Source organism: Aristolochia californica, unplaced genomic scaffold (genome assembly GCF_029961685.1).
Source record: "Aristolochia californica isolate CCGP_79_NKW_82.1479 unplaced genomic scaffold, dmAriCali1.0.hap1 SCAF_4, whole genome shotgun sequence".
In the NCBI taxonomy this organism is placed as follows: Eukaryota; Viridiplantae; Streptophyta; class Magnoliopsida; order Piperales; family Aristolochiaceae; genus Aristolochia; species Aristolochia californica.
The window spans coordinates 34499582-34518980 of NW_027182103.1; the positions used below are offsets into that span (position 1 = coordinate 34499582).

Genomic DNA, 19399 nt, shown 5'->3' on the forward strand with positions numbered 1-19399 from the left:
CATGCAACAGGAACTACAATGTCTAATTGATATTTTTTAATAAATGGGAAAACATCCAGAAAAATCAATATATATCAAAATAAATGGGAAAACATCCAGAAAAATCATGAACCAATAAGCTATACTTGCAGAACTTAGAATTCTTCTATAAAACCTTTACTTAACAAAATTTCTGTAAAACCTGTCCTATGAGTGCAAATTTTGGGGATAACCCCTGCTCTTATCCCCCTTTGGAAAGTGACAAATTAATCGCATGTGGGTAGGAGCCACTGAGAAAATTCTTCGGAAGGAAGACCAAGCCCCGTCTGAGACTGCTGAAACGGATTCACGTAAGAAATCGGAAGATAAGCGTTGTTGCTTCGTTGAGGCTCCATCTCACTGACGAGCCACGGATTATGCGAGTGATCAACTGTGGGTTGCGTCTCAATTTTTCTGTCTGATGCTCCTTCGCACACCAGTCCCATTCCCTTGGGAAATTCCAATATCTGTTTCGCTTCTTCCCGTTTGCCAGAAATCTTGTAAGACAAATTCCGCAGAGATTCTTTCCACGAGTTGGCGCTTAAAGTGGTTGGATGCTTACGTATTTCTTCATTGCTTCGATTACGGTACCTTGTGAGGATGCGAAGAAGTTCAGCCTTATTTGGAGGCCAGGAATGAGGAGAGAATTCTTTCTCGCTTTCGGGAGGAGAACACAAGAAGAAGACGTCAATCCCGCAAAGCAGAGACAATTGATGGCCCTTCTTCTTCACCCCTTCGACTCGCTTCTTGAAAACCTTGCAGCGAGTCCTTTCGTCGCCGATGAACTTCATCTCGAGTTTAGATCTGACCATGGCAACTGTGCGAAATCGAAAAGAAATTTGAGGAAACTGTGATAAGAGCGAGGAAGAAGCAGGAGTGAGTGCCAGTAAAATGTTGGCTTTTCTATACTTTTCCACTTTCCGGTTTCCACCCCTCTCGCACGACGCAACGCAACTCACGGAAGAGAACACGCAGTTTGCCAACGGTGAGGTGACCTGCTATTCGGGTCGACCGCCCAAGTGACTAACCTTTTTCCCGCCAAAAATATTTTCAAAATATTATTATATGTGCCAGTTTAGATGTCCCTCGCCCCCTTAATTATTAATTAATTGAACTCATTTTAAATATAAAATTGAACACATTCCAATGGAGTTGGTATGAAGAACCAGAACTCATTTTATTAATTAAACACATTTTAGTGAAATAATTAACTAATTAATTGATTCAATTAATTTATTTAGTAGGATTATTGGAGTCGATGCGAAGAACCAGAATGACATACTAATCGATGGTAGCTAATACTAGTTAATTAATTGGTAATTAATGCATTTATTAATTAAATAATTACTTGATTATTTGTGTTAATGAACAAACCAATTGACTTATTTAATGTAATAACTAATCAATTATTTAATCGAATAGGTAATAATTACTTAATCATCTAATTAAGTGAACATATTCTTATTACATAACTAACTAATTAACTTGGTTTGTAGGATTAATGGAGTCTGTAAGAACCACAATGACATACTATTTGTTGATTGCTAATACTAGTTAATTAAAATAATATATTTACTAATTAAATAATTATTGATTAGGTAAGAAAATAATTAAAAACCCATGATTTGTGGTAGTAAATTGGCCAATTGACCTATTTAATGTAATAATTAATCAATTATTTAATTGAATAGGTAGTAATTACTTAATTATTTAATTAATTGAACTCATTTTAAATATAAAATGGAACACATTCCAATGGAGTTTGTATGAAGAACCAGAATAATTTACTATTTGCTTGCAACTAATACTAGTAGATTAATTTGTATTTAATACATTTATTGATTGAATAATTACTGATTTGGTAAGAAAATAATCAATTACATGATGATTTGTGGTAGTCAATTGACATATTTAATTATATAACTAATCAACTATTTAATCAAACATGCATGACTTACTTAATTAACTAATTAATATTTTTATATAATTAAATAATTATTTGACTATTAATTGATTCAATTAATTTCTTTATTTTATTTTTTATTTTTTATTTTAATGACTAATTAATTTTTCTCCCATTATTATTTTTCTCTAAGTTCATTTTTTTATTATTATCTTTTTTTTCCTTATTTTCCCTTTTGTATTTTAAATTTTATTATTTGTGTAGTTTTCCTTTAATCTTTTCTTCTTTAGTTTTTTACATTTGCCCATGTCAACAAAGCTTGTCCAAATGGCACCACATCAGCATGTCCATTAAGGAAAGAGGAAAGAGAATGGGGATATGAGGAATTTTAGGTTTTAAAGGATGGGCTGACATGGCGCTATATGGACAAGCTTTACTAACGTGGGAAGTTGACTGATCCTATGAGGATTCCAAAGGTTAAAATCAGATAATTTGGGAAATAATTTTAAAAAGTCATTATTCAGATAAATAAAAATTTTAAATCCAATATTCGGGTACAATTCCTTGAAATATGATAAATATAATAATAAATTTCCACAAAATCCTTCTTATTACACGACTTGCTAATTGGGTGTAATTAGATTGGACCACAACAAAATCCTTCAATAATTTTTGTGAGAAAATTTGGCTTTTGTGCAATGGTACCCCACCTATAAAGTAATATTTAATTAATCTATCTAATAATTACATAAAAAAATTAAAGCAACAACAATTCAAAGTAATATTTAATGAATTTCTTCATTTGAATGTTGAAGATTAATATATAATTTCAGTTATTAAGATTTATGTTTCAAATGCATAATTCTAAACTTGTTTCAAGCGATCCTTTTACTTTTCTCCATAGCACAACAAGCTGCTTCTATAGAGGACAAAATTCAAAATATTGGCGCTAGTACTACATCATGACTTAAAAACTATCAACTGTAAAATCTCAAGTCGGCGAAATATCATGGAAGGAAAGTAGAGCTCCATGTTTAGCAAGTATTACGTAAAAGGAAACTCTAGCGAAACCAGGATTCCAAATCATACTAGAACAGGTAGCCTCTTCGGTTTATATATAAGTGAGGTAGGACTTGCTCTCTTCTGTCTTGTTGCATTGCCGGATCATACCATCTTCCTTCAGTCTACGTCTTCAATTCTTGTTGCGGGATCCTGCTCTGTTCTTGCATCTTGGGGATCGACCTACTACTCTAATATTGTTTTAATGGAGGTTAGCTTCCTTGAAGACATCTCACTAGAAATTCTTTCACGTCTACCCAAGAAATCATGGCTCAAGTGTGTATTTTAAGGAAATGTCAGAATCTTATCAAGAAAGTTAGCTTCTTTCACTGCCAAATCTATTGACTTCGGTTTCGTCTATCTCAAATACTACAAGTATGGCTTCATACACGAATGTATGTTCTGTCGCTTGGACGACAAAGGAGCACTCACGCTCCAAGACTCCCTCGTCTTCCTTTTACATCACAACATCAAGAATATGGGTTCATGCAATGGCGTCATCTTCTAGTTCAAGAAAATCCACACCAATCTCAAGCTCAGTGATTATCTCTATAATCCCATTACCAAGCATCTCATGACTCTTCCTCCTCTCCCTCCTCTCAGAATGGCCCATGACCCCTTAGATAGTTTTTTTTCCTTTTTTGGGTTTAACCCATTATTAGGTAGTTTCGCTTAGATGTAAGGATAGTGAGCAATTACAACTTCCTCCTGTTTTGATGCGAACGAAGGGTTTAAGGATTGTACATTAAATGGGATTTGGTCAAGATATAAGCCTAAGTTTTCTCCATCAATGAGACTTTGGATAAACTCGACGTTTCTCTGCAAATTCCTGGAATTTTATCTACCATGACTGGTGGTATGCATCTTGCGCTTCCACTTTTCTTTTTATGAATTTTATATTACTTTAAAATTCTTGTTGAATCAGACCAGAACCTTTTGTCTTGATTACAATTCCATTATTTTTTTTTAAAATATTATCTTTTGTTATTATTTTTTTTTTATTTGACAATAACTAATTTTATTTTTTGTTTTTGTCATAAGTGGAGATTTTGCTCATGCAGAGACTCATATTATTTTCTAGCATTAAGAGAAACAACTATAGTTTGTAATTTTATAATGGATTTATAGTTTTTATTTGGGTGATTGTAAATTGATAGTGATATTTCATTTAATTTTGTTGTGTTTGATTAATGTATGGAGCTTATTTATAATGTTATGCAGTGTATGAAATGTTTAGACTATTTTATGGAGCGTATAAAAAATTTCATGGAGTGTTTATGGAATGTATAGATAATTTGATGGAGTGCTTATGGAGTGTTTATGCAGGTATTATGCAGGTATTATGTATATTGATTATGCCAGATTTTAAGTAGAGGTCATGCCGAATTTTATACAGGTATTATGTACATAGATTATGCTCATTTTTAAGAAAACGTTATGCCCAATCTTATACATGTATTATATATATAGGTTATGCTTAATTTTATGTAGAGGTCATGCCCAATTTTATGTAAAATATATGTATAATTTCATATACAATTTATTTGATATATATTTTTTAAAAAAATTTAAATGTATATTGAGGCTCGAGTTCGGCCTGAAGCTCGGCTCAAGGTCGATTAAAATTTTTGGGCTCGAGCTCGATAACAATTTTAGGCTCGAGACGAGGCTCGGCTCGAAGCTCGGCTCGATGCCACCCCTACTTCTAGGTCTCCATTGAGGAAAACCGTTTTCACCTCCATTTGATATAACTCCAGATCAAAATGAGCTACTAATGCCATAATTATCCGAAATGAATCCTTCTTTGAAACAAGAGAGAAAAGTTTCGTAATAATCAATTCCTTCTTGTTGAGTAAATCCTTTGGCTACTAGTCTTGCCTTATATATATCAATATTGCCAAAAGAGTTTTTTTTGTTTTGAAAACCCATTTACAGCTAATGGCCTTCCCACGTTTAGGCAATTCAATAAGATCCCAAACATGGTTTTTAGCCATTGAATCCAACTCTTCCTTCATGGCATCATTCCATAATGTGGATATTTGTCCGCTCATTGCCAGTGAAAACGTAATAGGATCATCTTCAGCACAAATTTTTTTCATGTCAGATTCATGAAAGTACATTTCATAATCTAAAGAGATTGAAGGTTTCCTAACTCATGAAGATCTTCTTAATGGTACTTCAACATTTTTAGGTTGAGAATGTTGAGTAGCCTGATCTATAAGAGTATCCTCTTGATGAGATGGTTCTTCAACTATTGGTTGTACTTGAATAATCAAATCTTGATGATTTTTGTGAACAACAACCAATCTATCCGAAGTTATAGAAGCAGGTGGAGTACTTGTATTCTCCTCAAAAACTAAGTTTCGAGATTGGCTACTCCCACTAATCTCATCATTCTCAAAGAACATTGCATTCTTAGATTCGAAAATTCTTGTCGAATGAGATGGACAATAAAATATGTATCCCTTAGACTGTTCCGCTTAGCCAATGAAATGTCCACTCACCGTTCTAAAGTCTAACTTTGTCACATGTGGATTGTAAAGTCGAACTTAAACTGGACAGTCCCAAACATGTACATGCCTTAAACTTGGGTTCCAACCTTTCCATAACTCGAATGGCGTTTTATGAACCGCCTTAGTTGGAACCCTATTGAGTACATAGACTGCAGTTTTGAGAGCTTTACTCCACAAAGATGATGGGAGACCAAAGTTACAAATCATATTCCTCAGCATGTCCATTAATGTTCAGTTTCTTCTTTCAGCCACACCATTTTGAGACGGTGAGTCAGGCAATCCACATCATAAGGACCTGAAATATCAGTGTGTATGATTTCTATGACATCAAAAGTCCTCCTGGCACCTTTCTTGTACTTTTTGGTTTGCTTTCCTTTAATGCAATCCACACATGTACTAAAATAAGTAATATCAAGAGCCTCAAGGATTCCATCATCAACTAATTTTTTAATTCTATCAATGGAGATATGACCTAAACTCCTATGCCACAACAATGAGGATTTCTTATTTCTAACACTTTTCTTAATTCCAACATTAATATCATGCACAGTAGTAAGACTGCAATCAAATGTAGGGTTAAAAAGAAGTTTGAACAATCCTTCTTCCAAAATGCAATTTCCAACAAGAAAATGGTCTTTGTACAAATGAAGGGAATTTCCAACGAAATTAAAACTGAATGCAAAGGGTAAAAAATTGGAAACTAAGATAAGGTTTCTGGAAAAAGATGGAACATAAAATGCCCTTTCAACGTCTAAGACAAAACCAGTATTTAAGACAAGTCTGAAAGTTGCAACTGCCTCTACATGTGAACCCATCTTGTTTCCTGAATAGATGGAGCATTCACTTGGCGTGGGTTTTCGTTGGCTCAAGAAACCCTGCATGGTGTTGGCAACATGGATTGTAGTACCAGAATCAATCCACCAAGTGTTATAAGAAGCATGAGTCATATCAGATTCAAAACACACTAAGGAACACATTTGGGTTATCATGATGTTTGCTAATGCCTTATCGGAATTCTCAAACCGTTCTTGAATAGCTAAAAGATATTCCTTGGCTTTGGCACATTCAGGAATAGATTCACGAATACTCTTCCCAATATGAGACTTAATAAACATCAAACTTAATCAATTGGATCGCTCCTAAAGTTCAAATAATGTTTTCATAATTTGGGTACTAGATTCCGTGGGTTTTGGAGGTTCATCCACTCTAAGTGCTAAGTCAAGATCCATGCACCCTAATAACAATGGAATTTTCTCCTTCCACTCAATATAATTTTCTCCATTGAGGGGAACAATAGAAGAATCAAAGGTTGGGACAGATAAAATTTGAAGAGCTGCAAAAAGTAGCTAAAAAGCTTACTAAACATGTAATAAAGCCAAAATTTGAATATTTACCTATATAAATAATCCAAAAAAATAAATCAGCGTGTCATTATAATCTTTCCTATGGGCTTAGATTATAACACATATGCAATTTATGTCTCTTTATGATGGGATCTAGAAATTTGTTTGTAAAGGAATATCCTAGGCCTCAGGGCAACCAAAATTTTTTTTTTAAATATTTCTTTCCCATCCTGATTAATCACATAAATATAACATTTACCCTGTGGGCTTAAATTATTATATCTCCATGATTAATCACAATTGTTTTATGTCATTATCTTTATGTGACTAAACTTATTGTCAATCAACATTTGCATAGTTTAGAATGTTGTGGCAATTACTCAATTATTCAAATGTATACCTAAATATGACATAAAAAATAATTGACTAAAACGAATGTCAATTAAAAATCCTTATATTTTGGTCAAACTAAAATATGCATAAAAAAATTGAAGTGTGCATAAATCCTAAATAAATTGTTTTGCACAATTATTAAAATTTCATAAAAATAGATTACTGCAATTTTAATCTATATTTATGTGTAACCAACGATAACACATATAGCAAAATAGCCTAATGGTTAAAAGAGTTTTCCCTGTGTCCTGTGCATGGGTTCGAATCCCTGTAGGTGCAGGATTTTTATTCTGTCTACCGAGTCGACTCGGCCAGTTCGCTGGCGGGTTGGCTTAGCAAGTTTGAACAGGCGAACTGAAATGATTCAACCCATCCGTGCCACGAATCGCTCGTTTGATTCAACCCAAATGACTCGATAAAGCCCAAGTCGAGTCAACTCGTCCAACTCGTTGGATCTAGACTGATCATGCGCAACCGGTCCGAGTCGAGTCAACTCGTTATTTAAATGAAATTGTTTTACCGATGTTTCAATTTTATTTTTATTTACGTGCGTTGGAGGTCGTCTTCATGCGCAAAGACGACGCTCAAAATCCATGGCAGCCCTCTGCCAGACTTTGCCGCCCGTTAGACTTCGGCTGTCGTCGTCCGACGGCGACGCCGGTAGACGTACTGTGTTGAACGAGACGCCGATTGGCTCCACATCATTGGCGCTCGCAGCGTGCACAGAGAGCTTCTCTCCAAGGAAATGACTCCATATCAGAGAGGGGAGCTCTGATACCACATATAGGAATGCTTTAAATAGAATTTTGAAACCATATATGAAATTCATAAACCAAAATCATACCTCTTGACATGGTGTCAACTTCCAGCGAACAAAGCTTTTCCACTATCTTCTCCGGTGAATAGAATGTCTCGTCTATCACAGAGGCTCTTCAATGGCAACATTCATGCCTACCTCTGCCGGACCATACCCCCTTTTATAGGCTCCTCTCCATCAAAAGAGACCACCAAACGACGGGAAACCGAAAGGTCATAACCGGTTACCACCATTAGTGGAAAACTGTATGATAGATGGGTCACTTAAGTGACGGATCGTGAACCGTCTAGGTGACGGTTTGTGAACCATCTTACACATTGAACCGCAGTCCAGAGGAGCAGTCACAGAGCACCGAGAGAGAGAGAGAGATCGTAATGGAAGCTTGTATACACCGACGTGTTGCGCTTGTTGGACACTCATCAACGACGATGGCACCTGAGGAAGGAGACGGTGGCGTGGGGATGGTGAGTAGAGTCCTGAATGGATGAGACGCTTGGTTGTGTTCAGGTGAGAGCGTCATGACCGAACAGAGCTGAGAAAGGTGTTGTGTGCACTGGCGTTCTGTGCTCTCGTTGGAGCGCAGCAAAAGCCAGGAGCACGACATCATGCTCTCTGGCTGTCCCGCACCACTGTAAACGTAAGAGCACCAAACGTGCTCATGGCCCATCCAACCCCAGTTTTATCATTGGATACACTTAATTCATATATAAATAATAGGAAAAATATAATATTTTAGTTTCATTCCTTTTCATTTTAGTGCATATGGATTAAATAATTGGATATGCATATATGAATTTTTAATATGCATTAATTTTTAAATGTGAAAATTTTATTTAGGTTTTATACAAACTTAATCTTCTATGCATATTTTGATTGACCTAAATATAAGAAATTAATAATTGGCATAAATTTTAGTCGATTATTTTGATGTCATATTTTGGTTTACATTTGAATAATTAAGTAATAACCACAACATTCGTAATTATGAAAAATTTATAGTGACATTAGGTTTAGTCACATTAAGTTAATGACATAAAATTTTGTGATTAACCACGGCAAGCTAATAATTTAACCTCACGTGGTAATTTTTATATTTAAGTGATTAATTAGAATTGGATAGGAACATTTAAAACATTTTTAGACACCCACAGGCCTAGAAAATTTCTACAAAGATAAATTTACAATGCCATCATAAAGTGATATAAATCGTTTGTGTTATAATCTAAACCTACTCACATGTCGATTAATTTGTTTGAATTTATTTACATGGGTAAATATTCAATTTTTTATTCCATTGCATGTTTTAGTAACATTGTTGTTTATTTTGCAGTTCTTCAAACTTTATTTGTTCCAAATTTTTATTCCTCCAATATTTTTCCTCTGAATGGTAATAATTATGATGATTGGAAGGAGAAAATCTTCCTTGCATTGGAATGCGGTGTCAAGTGGTGGAGCCTAGTTAATGCCTTACGCTCAGTTGGTTGTGGATCGACCTTTGCGGTGAGGTCGACATGGGGGTTGGAAGGAGAGCGGAGCCCACATCTGATCCACGATATATTGATTGTTATTTCATTAAGGGAAGTTTAGGAATTTCATTCTTGTAATGTGGTTTCCCTAGTTTTCTCTTCAAATTGGGGGTTCGCCACTATTAGGGCGATTTCTCTTTGTAAGTTATATCATCTTCATAGTGGATTATGGCAATGGCGGAAGACAGGACGTAGTCTCACCATGAGGCGAACCTGTATAAACCTTGTTGAATATTTTCGTGCTTGTTTTTGTCCATCTTTCACATTTCTTATTATTTCTTTCATTATTTTGAAATTAGGGCGTACAATTTCTAACATGCGGTACCTTGTTTTGGCATTTTGAGTGGATGAACCTTCATGGCCCATGGAATCAAGTACCCAAGTTGAAAAAATATCATTTGATCTCTGGGAGCGATTAGATCGCTTAAGTTTTATGTTTATCAAGTGTCTCATTGGGAAAAGTATCCATGGATTCATCCTTGATTTTGCCAAATCAAAAGAATATCTTCAAACTATTCAGGATCAGTTTGAGACTTGTGACAAAACATTAGTGTTGGAAGACAGGGACCAAGCCCCCACGACCAAAGAAGGCTCACAAATCCAAGCACTAGAAGATGGGCCAAACCCATAAGATCATGGAAAACCCATGCATCTAAGATATAGTGAAGAGGGGTTCAAGGCCCACAGATCTAGGAGAAGGCCCATAGGTACACGAACATTGATGGCAGGATGGTAAATAAAGAGTCATCTCATAGAGATGGCATTGATGTAATTAAGTTAAAGTTCCAGAGTTAAATCCCTAAACCCTAAACCCTAATTTTAACCCTATTATTATAATATATTTATTTTATTATTATATAAATGGAGATTCAGGGGGTGGGTTATAATCAATTCCATAACCCTTCTTCCTCCTATCTTCTCCAAATGAGTTTTTTTTTCCATTTTTCTCCAATGGCTAAATTCATGGAGTCCTAAAAATCAACATGGTATCAGAGCTTTGATTTTAAATTTTTTCATATTGTTTTTTTAGTTAGTGAAATTCGTGGTTTATTTTAATGGTATTGTTTTTCTTTCTTTAGTTTATTTGTCTGCTAGAGTACGATGAGATGGAGTTCTATTTTTTCTCTCTCATTAATCTGCCACTGGTATTGTTTGCTTCCCACCTCGATAAACTGCCTTAACCTTGGTATATAATATGTTGTCTTCACTCTTGAGCAAATCCATGGCGTCTTCCTGAGTAGTGTTTCTGCTGCTACTGGTTGTCGTCTTCGCTTAACTTCACCGATCCTCTCGCTTAACTTCTCCGACAGTGTCTCTGCCGCCCTCCACGGCCACTCTATTGGAAGCATGCGCCATAATTATTTTCGTTTTGGAGGAAATAATTCCGTTGTGGAATTATTGCCGTTAAGCCAAGGTCTGTTTTGCCGAAGGTCACGTCGTCGTTACCGGAGATGATGACACCATGAACATGAGAAGAAGCACCAGTCCAGCTTATCGTCCTCTGTCGAAGCCTTCCCGTCACTGCCGCTGCTGTCGATTTTTTTTGAAGGCCGAAGACGACAACAACTTGCAAAAAAAAACTTCTCTCAACAAGCCGCTTACTCCGTCCAGAATATTGTTTCTGGTGAGTTGTCTTCGTCACCAAACCCATCACAGCGTCGGCGTCCGGGATGAAGATGTACTGCTGCTGTATTTTTTTTCGTCATTCTATGTTCGGCCATGGGGAAAGACAACCCACCACTACCAGAGAAGATGAAGTCTGGTTGAAAACTTTCTTTCCCACCTTCCGCTCTACATCGGGGAAGAAGAGGGGTGGAAACTTTCCTTCTGAGCTCCCTCTGAGCTCTATTTCTTTCGAAGAAACGTAGGAGGAAGACGAATATTTCATTGTTAAAATGTTTCATGCTTTCTAAGTTAGGAAACACAAATTTATCAGCGCTATGGCTCGTTGGCGCAACCTGGACTCACCTGAGTCAATCTAGCAAGGCCAAGTCAAGCCAGCGCCCGAGTTCCCACCCGACCACTGTTTCAGCACCAACCAGACCTAGTCAACCCATACCAACTCAGACTGAGTCAACTCGATCCGGGTCAACTAACCCGGGCCACATATTTTTTGCCTCGGTATACATGCCAAAGTTTTATAAATATTTTCGTGCAATTCAAAAAAAATTTCTCTGGTTGGAGTTTTATTGTGAAGAATTGACAGATTATTCCTTAGTCAACATATTATTTGGTACAAATATGTGCATTAAATTATTTGATGGGTCAATTTTACAAGGATTATTTTGGGTGGTGTAAATATGGCTCGAGCCCATTTCAGCTGCTGCTATTGTGTCTCTTTTGATGAGACATTAATTTCGAAGAAGTGGTAGCCTAATACCATAATTTATTTATGTCATCGTCAAAAATATCAAATTTTTGTAGTTGGGAGTCAATGACGGAGGAACTTCATCCCTGTCAAAAATATCAAAATTATTTGTGGTTGGGAGTCCATGACAGAGAAACTTCATCCCCGTAAAAAGTATCAAATTTATTTGTGGTTGGGGAGTCCATGACGGAGGAACTTCATCCCCGTCAAAAATATCAAATTTTTGTGGTTGGAAGTCCATGACGGAAGAACTTCATGCATGTCAAAAATAATAAAATTATTTGTGGTTGGGAGTCCATGACGGAGGAACTTCATCCCTATAAAAAATATCAATTTTTTTGTGGTTGGAAATCTGTGACGGAGGAACTTCATCCCCGTCAAAAATATCAAATTTTTTTCATTGGAAGTCGTTGACGGAGGAACTTATTATTATATTTATGGTACTTCCCCTTATTAATATCATATATTACTCTACCACTTCTGAGTCATTATCCTGTGGAGGGACACGGTGGTGGAGGTGGACACTTCAGAGCAATGTCTTAGCGGCTAGGAGTGATTTACTCCCACTGATATTATACCAACTGGGCCTCATGAATGAGAGCAGCAACGTGAGGGGGAGTGATGGAAGATGGAGGCATATTTTACAAAAAAAGATTTTATATATCATTTCCCGCAAGCTAGAAGTTCATGTTGTTCTCTCACCCTGCTTGAGGGGGACTGTTGGAAGACATGGCCCAAGCCCACATGACCAAGGAAGACTCACATATCCAAGTGTATTAGAAGATGGGCCCAAGCCCATAAGATCAAGGAAGACTCATGCATCTAAGAAATATTGAAGACGGGCTCAAGGCCCATAGATCAAGGAGAAGGCCCATAGGCCCACATACATTGATGGTAGGATGGTAAATAAAGGGTCATCTCATAGAGATGGCATTGATGTAATTAAGTTAAAGTTCTTGGGTTAAAACCCAAAACCCTAAGTTCAAGGTAATATTATAATATATTAGTTTTATTAATCTATAAATAGAGCTTCAAGGGGAGGGTTATAATCAATTCCATAACCCTTCTTCCTCCTATTTTCTCCCAATGGGTTTCTTTCCCTTTTTCTCCATGAGTTAAATTCATGGAATCCAAAAAATCAACGATTACAAAGCACCTTTATGACGAAAATATGTTCCATGAAATTTATAGGCACCAAAGGTGTGCGTGAGCACATCGTGTAGATGTGAGACATTACCGCTAGACTGAAATTGTTGGAGATTGAGATGTCCAAGTCATTTCTGGTTTACTTCATCCTTTACTTGCTCTCGTTTGAATACGGACCGTTCAAGATCTCTTACAACACAGATAGGGAGAAATGATCAATTAATGAACTTCTGACCATGTGTGTACAAAAGGAAGGGAGGCTGAATTAAGAGGGAATTGAAAGTGAAATTTTGACGACTCGTGGCAAGAAACCATTTAAGAATGAGAAGAGAAAATCCCCTTTTAATTAAGTTAATAAGGGAGATATCAAATGTTTCTTTTGTAAGAAGAAACGACATAAAAGGAAGTCTTGTCCCAAATTCAAACATTGGCTTGAAAAGAAAGTTAATCTCATCTCTTTAGTATGTTTTGAATCTAATATGGTTAATATTTCTTATAACACTTGGTAGATTGATTGTAGTACTACAATCCATGTTGCTAACACCATGCATGACTTCTTAAACCAACGAAAACCGACGAAAAGTTAAAGTTCCAACTATTTAAGAAACAGGATAGGTTCATATGTGGGGGCAGTTGAGACTTATAGACTTGTCCTTAATTCTAGTTTTGTTTTAGACTTTGAAAAGACCTTTTATGTTCCATCCTTTTTGAAGAAACCTTATTTGAGTTTCTAGACTTTTATCTTGTTGTTTCAGTTTCAATTTCCTTACTAATTTCATTCATTTGTATAAAGACAATATTCTTGTTGGAAAAGTATCTTGGATTATGGTTATTTAAAATTCTTTTAAATTCTACCCTTAATTGTAGTCTTTTAATTTTGCATGGTACAAATGTTGGCATTAAACATGATGTTATAATTGAGAAACCTTTTATGTTGTGACATAGGAGATTAGGTAATATTTCCATTGTTAGAATTAAGAGATTAGGAAATGAAGGAGTCATTGAGGCTCTTGACTTTAGTGATTTTGGTACTTGTGTGGATTGTATTAAAAGAAAGCCCATCAAAACTCCAAAGTTAAGCACGCTTGGGCGAGAGTTGTACTAGGATGGGTGACCTCTTGGGAAGTCCTCGTGTTGCACCCCTTTTTGCATGTTGTTCCTCTGCCACCAGCTAATTTCTCCCTAGTAATGTTGCGGTTAGGGGCGGCAAAACATATTTGCATGTATAGTTTGTTTTCTTTTTTAACGGTTCAAAATATTCGGGAAGAAGAGAAGAGGGGGAAACAGTATGATTTTGTTTTATTTTCCTTTATTAATGCAGTTATGTTTAGTTTCAACACGGAAGATAAATGTTTTATTCTTTAATCAAACGACATAGCGCTCCTTTTTAATTTTTTATATCTAGATTTTTGCTTAAGATTTTAATTTTTTATTTTATTTTTTGGAGAGAATGTGGAATAGACCTACAAAACACGGGTGGAGAGGGAATCCTGGGAAGGGATTGGTAGGATGGAGAGAGTAACACAAATGGGTGCGATCAATAAAATTGGGCACTTTGACAAATGTGGGAGAAATAAAAAATTCTGAGTAAGATAGGCAAGCTAAAACATTCTGCAATTTCAGTTAATGTAATAAAAATCAGTTTACCTATTCTCTTTCTCGATTGAACTCACCCATCAGCTCATAAAATAGCTTTCAGACATGAAGAAGAAGGAATTTTGAGCATAAATGATGCTAATGTTGACAAGTTTCATATCACTTTTATGCTCACTCTAGGAAATCAACACACATAGTGATTGACTTCAATTCTGATAGTTTTTTGCAAGATGACGAAATGAGCTCCTCTAAATATAAAATATAATTATCGAAATCTACTTATGATGGGGGGGAGGGGGGGTCTACTTGTCGTTGGAGTTGAACTTCAGCCGCATTATTCAATTCATCTCCTGACGTTAGTCAGTGGAATACCAGAGTTCAAGTCATTTAGATGACTAAGATGAATCCAAAAATCATCTCTACGGTTTAAGTTATGGAATCTGGTTTCTGTCAGTTTTTTCCAATCATGATCAACCAAACGTCGAGGTTCAAACCCTCATCGATTTTTCCCCCCTCTCCCACACCCACTCTCTCGGTCTCTTCTATTTCGAATTTTTCGCCCTCTCTCCCGCACCCTCTATCTCATCTCCCTGCGGCCCCCGATCTCTCTACTCCCTCTCTCTTCTCTTCCATCTCTCTCCATTCTCCGTCTCTCTGCGGCCTCGCAATCCCTTATCCATTATATGTGATGGGGCATCCTTTAGTGGTGAAGGTGTAAACCAAGTTCTTTGGGATATTTGTTTCTATTTATTTTCTTGTTTCCAGTGAAAACAACCATAATCATCCTTGCTCTAGACCAATTCCTACAAATATTTATTTCCTCTTTTCTATTTAGGCTGCTAGGCTTGTCTTTCGTGGGCAGCGAATTTGGTTGGCTGCCATAGAAGCTCTAATGTCAAAGGGGATGCGCTATGCTAAGGAGGTTTGGTCTTTCATCTAATGATTTTATCACTTCTTTTGTGTAAGGACTTTAACACAAAATCTTGGGGTTTTTGGTGATTTTATCTGGTTGGTGCATTCTAGGCTCTTCTTTTTGGTTGTTCTGTTGGAGGTTTATCATCCACAATGCATTGTGATGAGTTCAAAGAACTCTTTCCAAGATCAATAAAAGTCAAGTGTCTTGCTAATGTCGGGATGTTCCTTGATGTGTATGGCTTGCTTTTTCTGGTCTTTTTCTTGTATTATTGTCATCATGAGTGAAATCAAGGGGTCATGGATCATGCTTTGTTCTAAAGGTTTTTATCTCAATCAAATACTAGGCAAGCATGAAATTACGCCAAGGCTATTGATTCTGTGCTTGCTTCATGCTAATTGCAAATACTGCAGGATCATCATAAATGAGCACAATAAATGAGAATTGATATGCATAGACTCTTTCTTGTCACCCTTTTGTACATCGTATAAGGATCCAACTTCTATAAATTCATCCTTCTTTTTTATTCTCTCTTTTACTGTCAAATAAAAACAGATAAACTGGAGATTGATGTATGTGGTTCCAACTTTGTTGCAGTATTTCTTCCCTGAAAAATTTTGTGGGTAATATTAAGACCCCACTTTTTCTTCTGAATACTGCATATGATGTTTGGCAGGTAAACTTTTGTAGATTCTGAATGATCCTTTACTGAATATGTCTGCTTATGTTTTAAATTGTTTCTTATTCATTTTATTTTTTTGTGTTTATTTCTAGAACAAGCTAGTTTGTGTCCACCATCAATTGATCCGCATGGTGAATGGCATGCTTGCAAGTTAAATTATGAAAGGTGCACACCAGGAAAAATCAGATTCTTCCAGAGTACTTCTCTTTCACTGTTATTCACCTTTGTACTATAGTGTCATTTATGTCAATAATTGGCCTCGAAATGCCTTTGAAGCTTTGGTGTTATCTTCCTAAACAGATTTTAGGAATAAAATGCTTTCAGCTATTAAAGGGTTCTCAATGTCAAAGCAAAACTGGGTTGTTCATAAATTCATGTTTCGCCCACTGCCAATCAGAGAGGCAGGACATTTGCCAACAATTCACCTGTCATCAGGAACAAGGTATTAGGATTGTCTCTCCCTCCCTCTGTCAAACTTAGAGCTGATATGTCAAGTGGCAGCCATAGCTAGACTGTTCAATTTATGGGTGTGGTTTCAATTTACTCTTATCTATTTTAATTTTCATTCACCAATCTGGGGAAGAAAAGAATGGAAGAGTGTTTTGGTTCAAAACTCTGTCACTATTCTGCTCATAGATTCTCATTGAAAAACAAACATCTGAAATTTGTTGACAGCAGAGAATTGCTGTAGCTGTCAGTGATTGGTACTTTGACCGAGCTGAAGTGAAGATGATAGATTGTGCATACCCTTGTGACCAAAGTTGTCACAACCTCGTCTTTCAGTGAAGAAGTCAACATTGGATCTCTTCACTATTATTTGCACTCGATTTAGGTGCATATTCATATCAAGAAGATTTGAAGCAAAAAGGTGTAGAATATGAGATCCAATTAGCAGCTGGCTGTTATTGCAGTGTCTAGCATGTTGAAATTTGCATGTCAATTATTGTGCCCTCTATAGGAATCTGCTTCCCCCATGCAAGTAATATTAAAGAGGGAAGTTATTGTTTCTAGTTTTCAAGTGAAAAGGGTAAATAATAAGACATGTATTAATGACCTGTTTAGCATGGGAAATAGATTAATAAGAATCCTCTTGAATATATGTATGCTAGCTCTTTTGTCATTTTGTCGGATTTAGAGTGATTCATGACCGAGTATAAGAATATGGCTATTTGTCATTGCAGAAAAACATAAATGACAGAAAAATTGTATTATTTTTATCAAAATTTTCTTTCTAATGGTAGATAAATTCCCTTTAATCGGTAATTAGTCCAGTCGCTTACTATTGAAGTACTAACAAATTTATTTACATATCTGGCAATCAAATAAGATCATGAGAGATAACAAGAGCAAAGAGGGCGATGGAAGGCAGTTCCCTACAGTCATGCACCCACATATAAAAGATCAACATTATTTCATGGAAGCCAAGTAGTGAACCAGTACACTTTCATTAAAAACAGAAACATAGAGACCTATTATTTGATCTTGAAGACAAAGACCACATGTGCATTGTACACTGAAAAATCTGTTCATATTGTAGTTAAGAAAAACCTTTAGTACTGGCAGAAAGGAGTGATGTCCCAAGTCTAATCCTCATGCAACAAGAACTACAATGTCTAATTGATATTTTTTAATAAATGGGAAAACATCCAAAAAAATCAATAAATATCAAAATAAAAGATCTACGAGATGTGGCATCCAATTGAATTTCACATATGAAAGAGTTAACAATACATTAGCCAACTGTACATCATGAACCAATAAGCTATACTTACAGAACTTAGAATTCTTCTATAAAACATTTACTTAACAAAATTTCTGTAAAACCTGTCCTATGAGTGCAAATTTTGGGGATAACCACTGCTCTTATCCACCTTTGGAAAGGGACAAATTAATCGCATGTGGGTAGGAGCCACTGAGAAAATTCTTCGTAAGGAAGACCAAGCCCCGTCTGAGACTGCTGAAACGGATTCATGTAAGATAAGCGTTGTTGCTTCGTTGAGGCTCCATCTCACTGACGAGCCACAGATTATGCGAGTGATCAACTGTGGGTTGCGTCTCAATTTTTCTGTCTGATGCTCCTTCGCACACCAGTCCCATTCCCTTGGGAAATTCCAATCTCTGTTTCGCTTCTTCCCTTTTGCCAGAAATCTTGTAAGACAAATTCCGCAGAGATTCTTTCCACGAGTTGGCGCTTAAAGTGGTTGGATGCTTACGTATTTCTTCATTGCTTCGATTACGGTACCTTGTGAGGATGCGAAGAAGTTCAGCCTTATTTGGAGGCCAGGAATGAGGAGAGAATTCTTTCTCGCTTTCGGGAGGAGAACACAAGAAGAAGACGTCAATCCCGCAAAGCAGAGACAATTGATGGCCCTTCTTCTTCACCCCTTCGACTCGCTTCTTGAAAACCTTGCAGCGAGTCCTTTCGTCGCCGATGAACTTCATCTCGAGTTTAGATCTGACCATGGCAACTGTGCGAAATCGAAAAGAAATTTGAGGAAACTGTGATAAGAGCGAGGAAGAAGCAGGAGTGAGTGCCAGTAAAATGTTGGCTTTTCTATACCTTTCCACTTTCCGGTTTCCACCCTCTCGCAAGACGCAACGCAACTCACGGAAGAGGACACGCAGTTTGCCAACGGTGAGGTGACCTGCTATTCGGGTCGACCGCCCAAGTGACTAACCTTTTTCCCGCCAAAAATATTTTCAAAATGTTATTATATGTGCCCGTTTAGGTGTCCTTCGCCCCCTCAATAATGAGAAACAATGGCAATTGTTCAATGAAAATTTTCACAACAATGAACTTTTATACAAACTACAATGGTAATAATTTGGGAAATAATTTTAAAAAGTCATTATTCAGATAAATAAAAATTTTAAATCCAATATTCGGGTACAATTCCTTGAAATATAATAAATATAATAATAATTTTCCACAAAATCCTTCTTATTACACGAGTTGCTAATTGGGTGTAATCAAATTGGACCACAACAAAATCCTTCAATAATTTTTGTGAGAAAATTTTGTTTTTGTGCAATGGTACCCCACCTATAAAGTAATATTTAATTAATCTATCTAATAATTACATAAAACAATTAAAGCAACAACAATTCAAAGTAATATTTAA

General features: G+C 36.3%; 2 protein-coding genes and 1 pseudogene across 2 annotated transcripts; 1 reads left to right on the plus strand and 2 right to left on the minus strand.

Moving 5' to 3' along the window:
- Positions 1-245: 245 nt before the first annotated feature.
- LOC137963260 (agamous-like MADS-box protein AGL49) lies at positions 246-830 on the minus strand. Its single transcript, XM_068810417.1, has one exon. The coding sequence runs from the start codon at positions 828-830 to the stop codon at positions 246-248; it is 585 nt and encodes a 194-aa protein (XP_068666518.1).
- Positions 831-7822: 6992 nt separating this feature from the next.
- LOC137963261 (pectin acetylesterase 12-like) lies at positions 7823-17063 on the plus strand (annotated as a pseudogene).
- Positions 17064-18245: 1182 nt separating this feature from the next.
- Positions 18246-18740, minus strand: LOC137963262 (agamous-like MADS-box protein AGL49). Its single transcript, XM_068810418.1, has one exon. It carries the CDS (start codon positions 18738-18740, stop codon positions 18246-18248), a length of 495 nt encoding a protein of 164 aa, XP_068666519.1.
- Between the last annotated feature and the right edge of the window lie 659 nt (positions 18741-19399).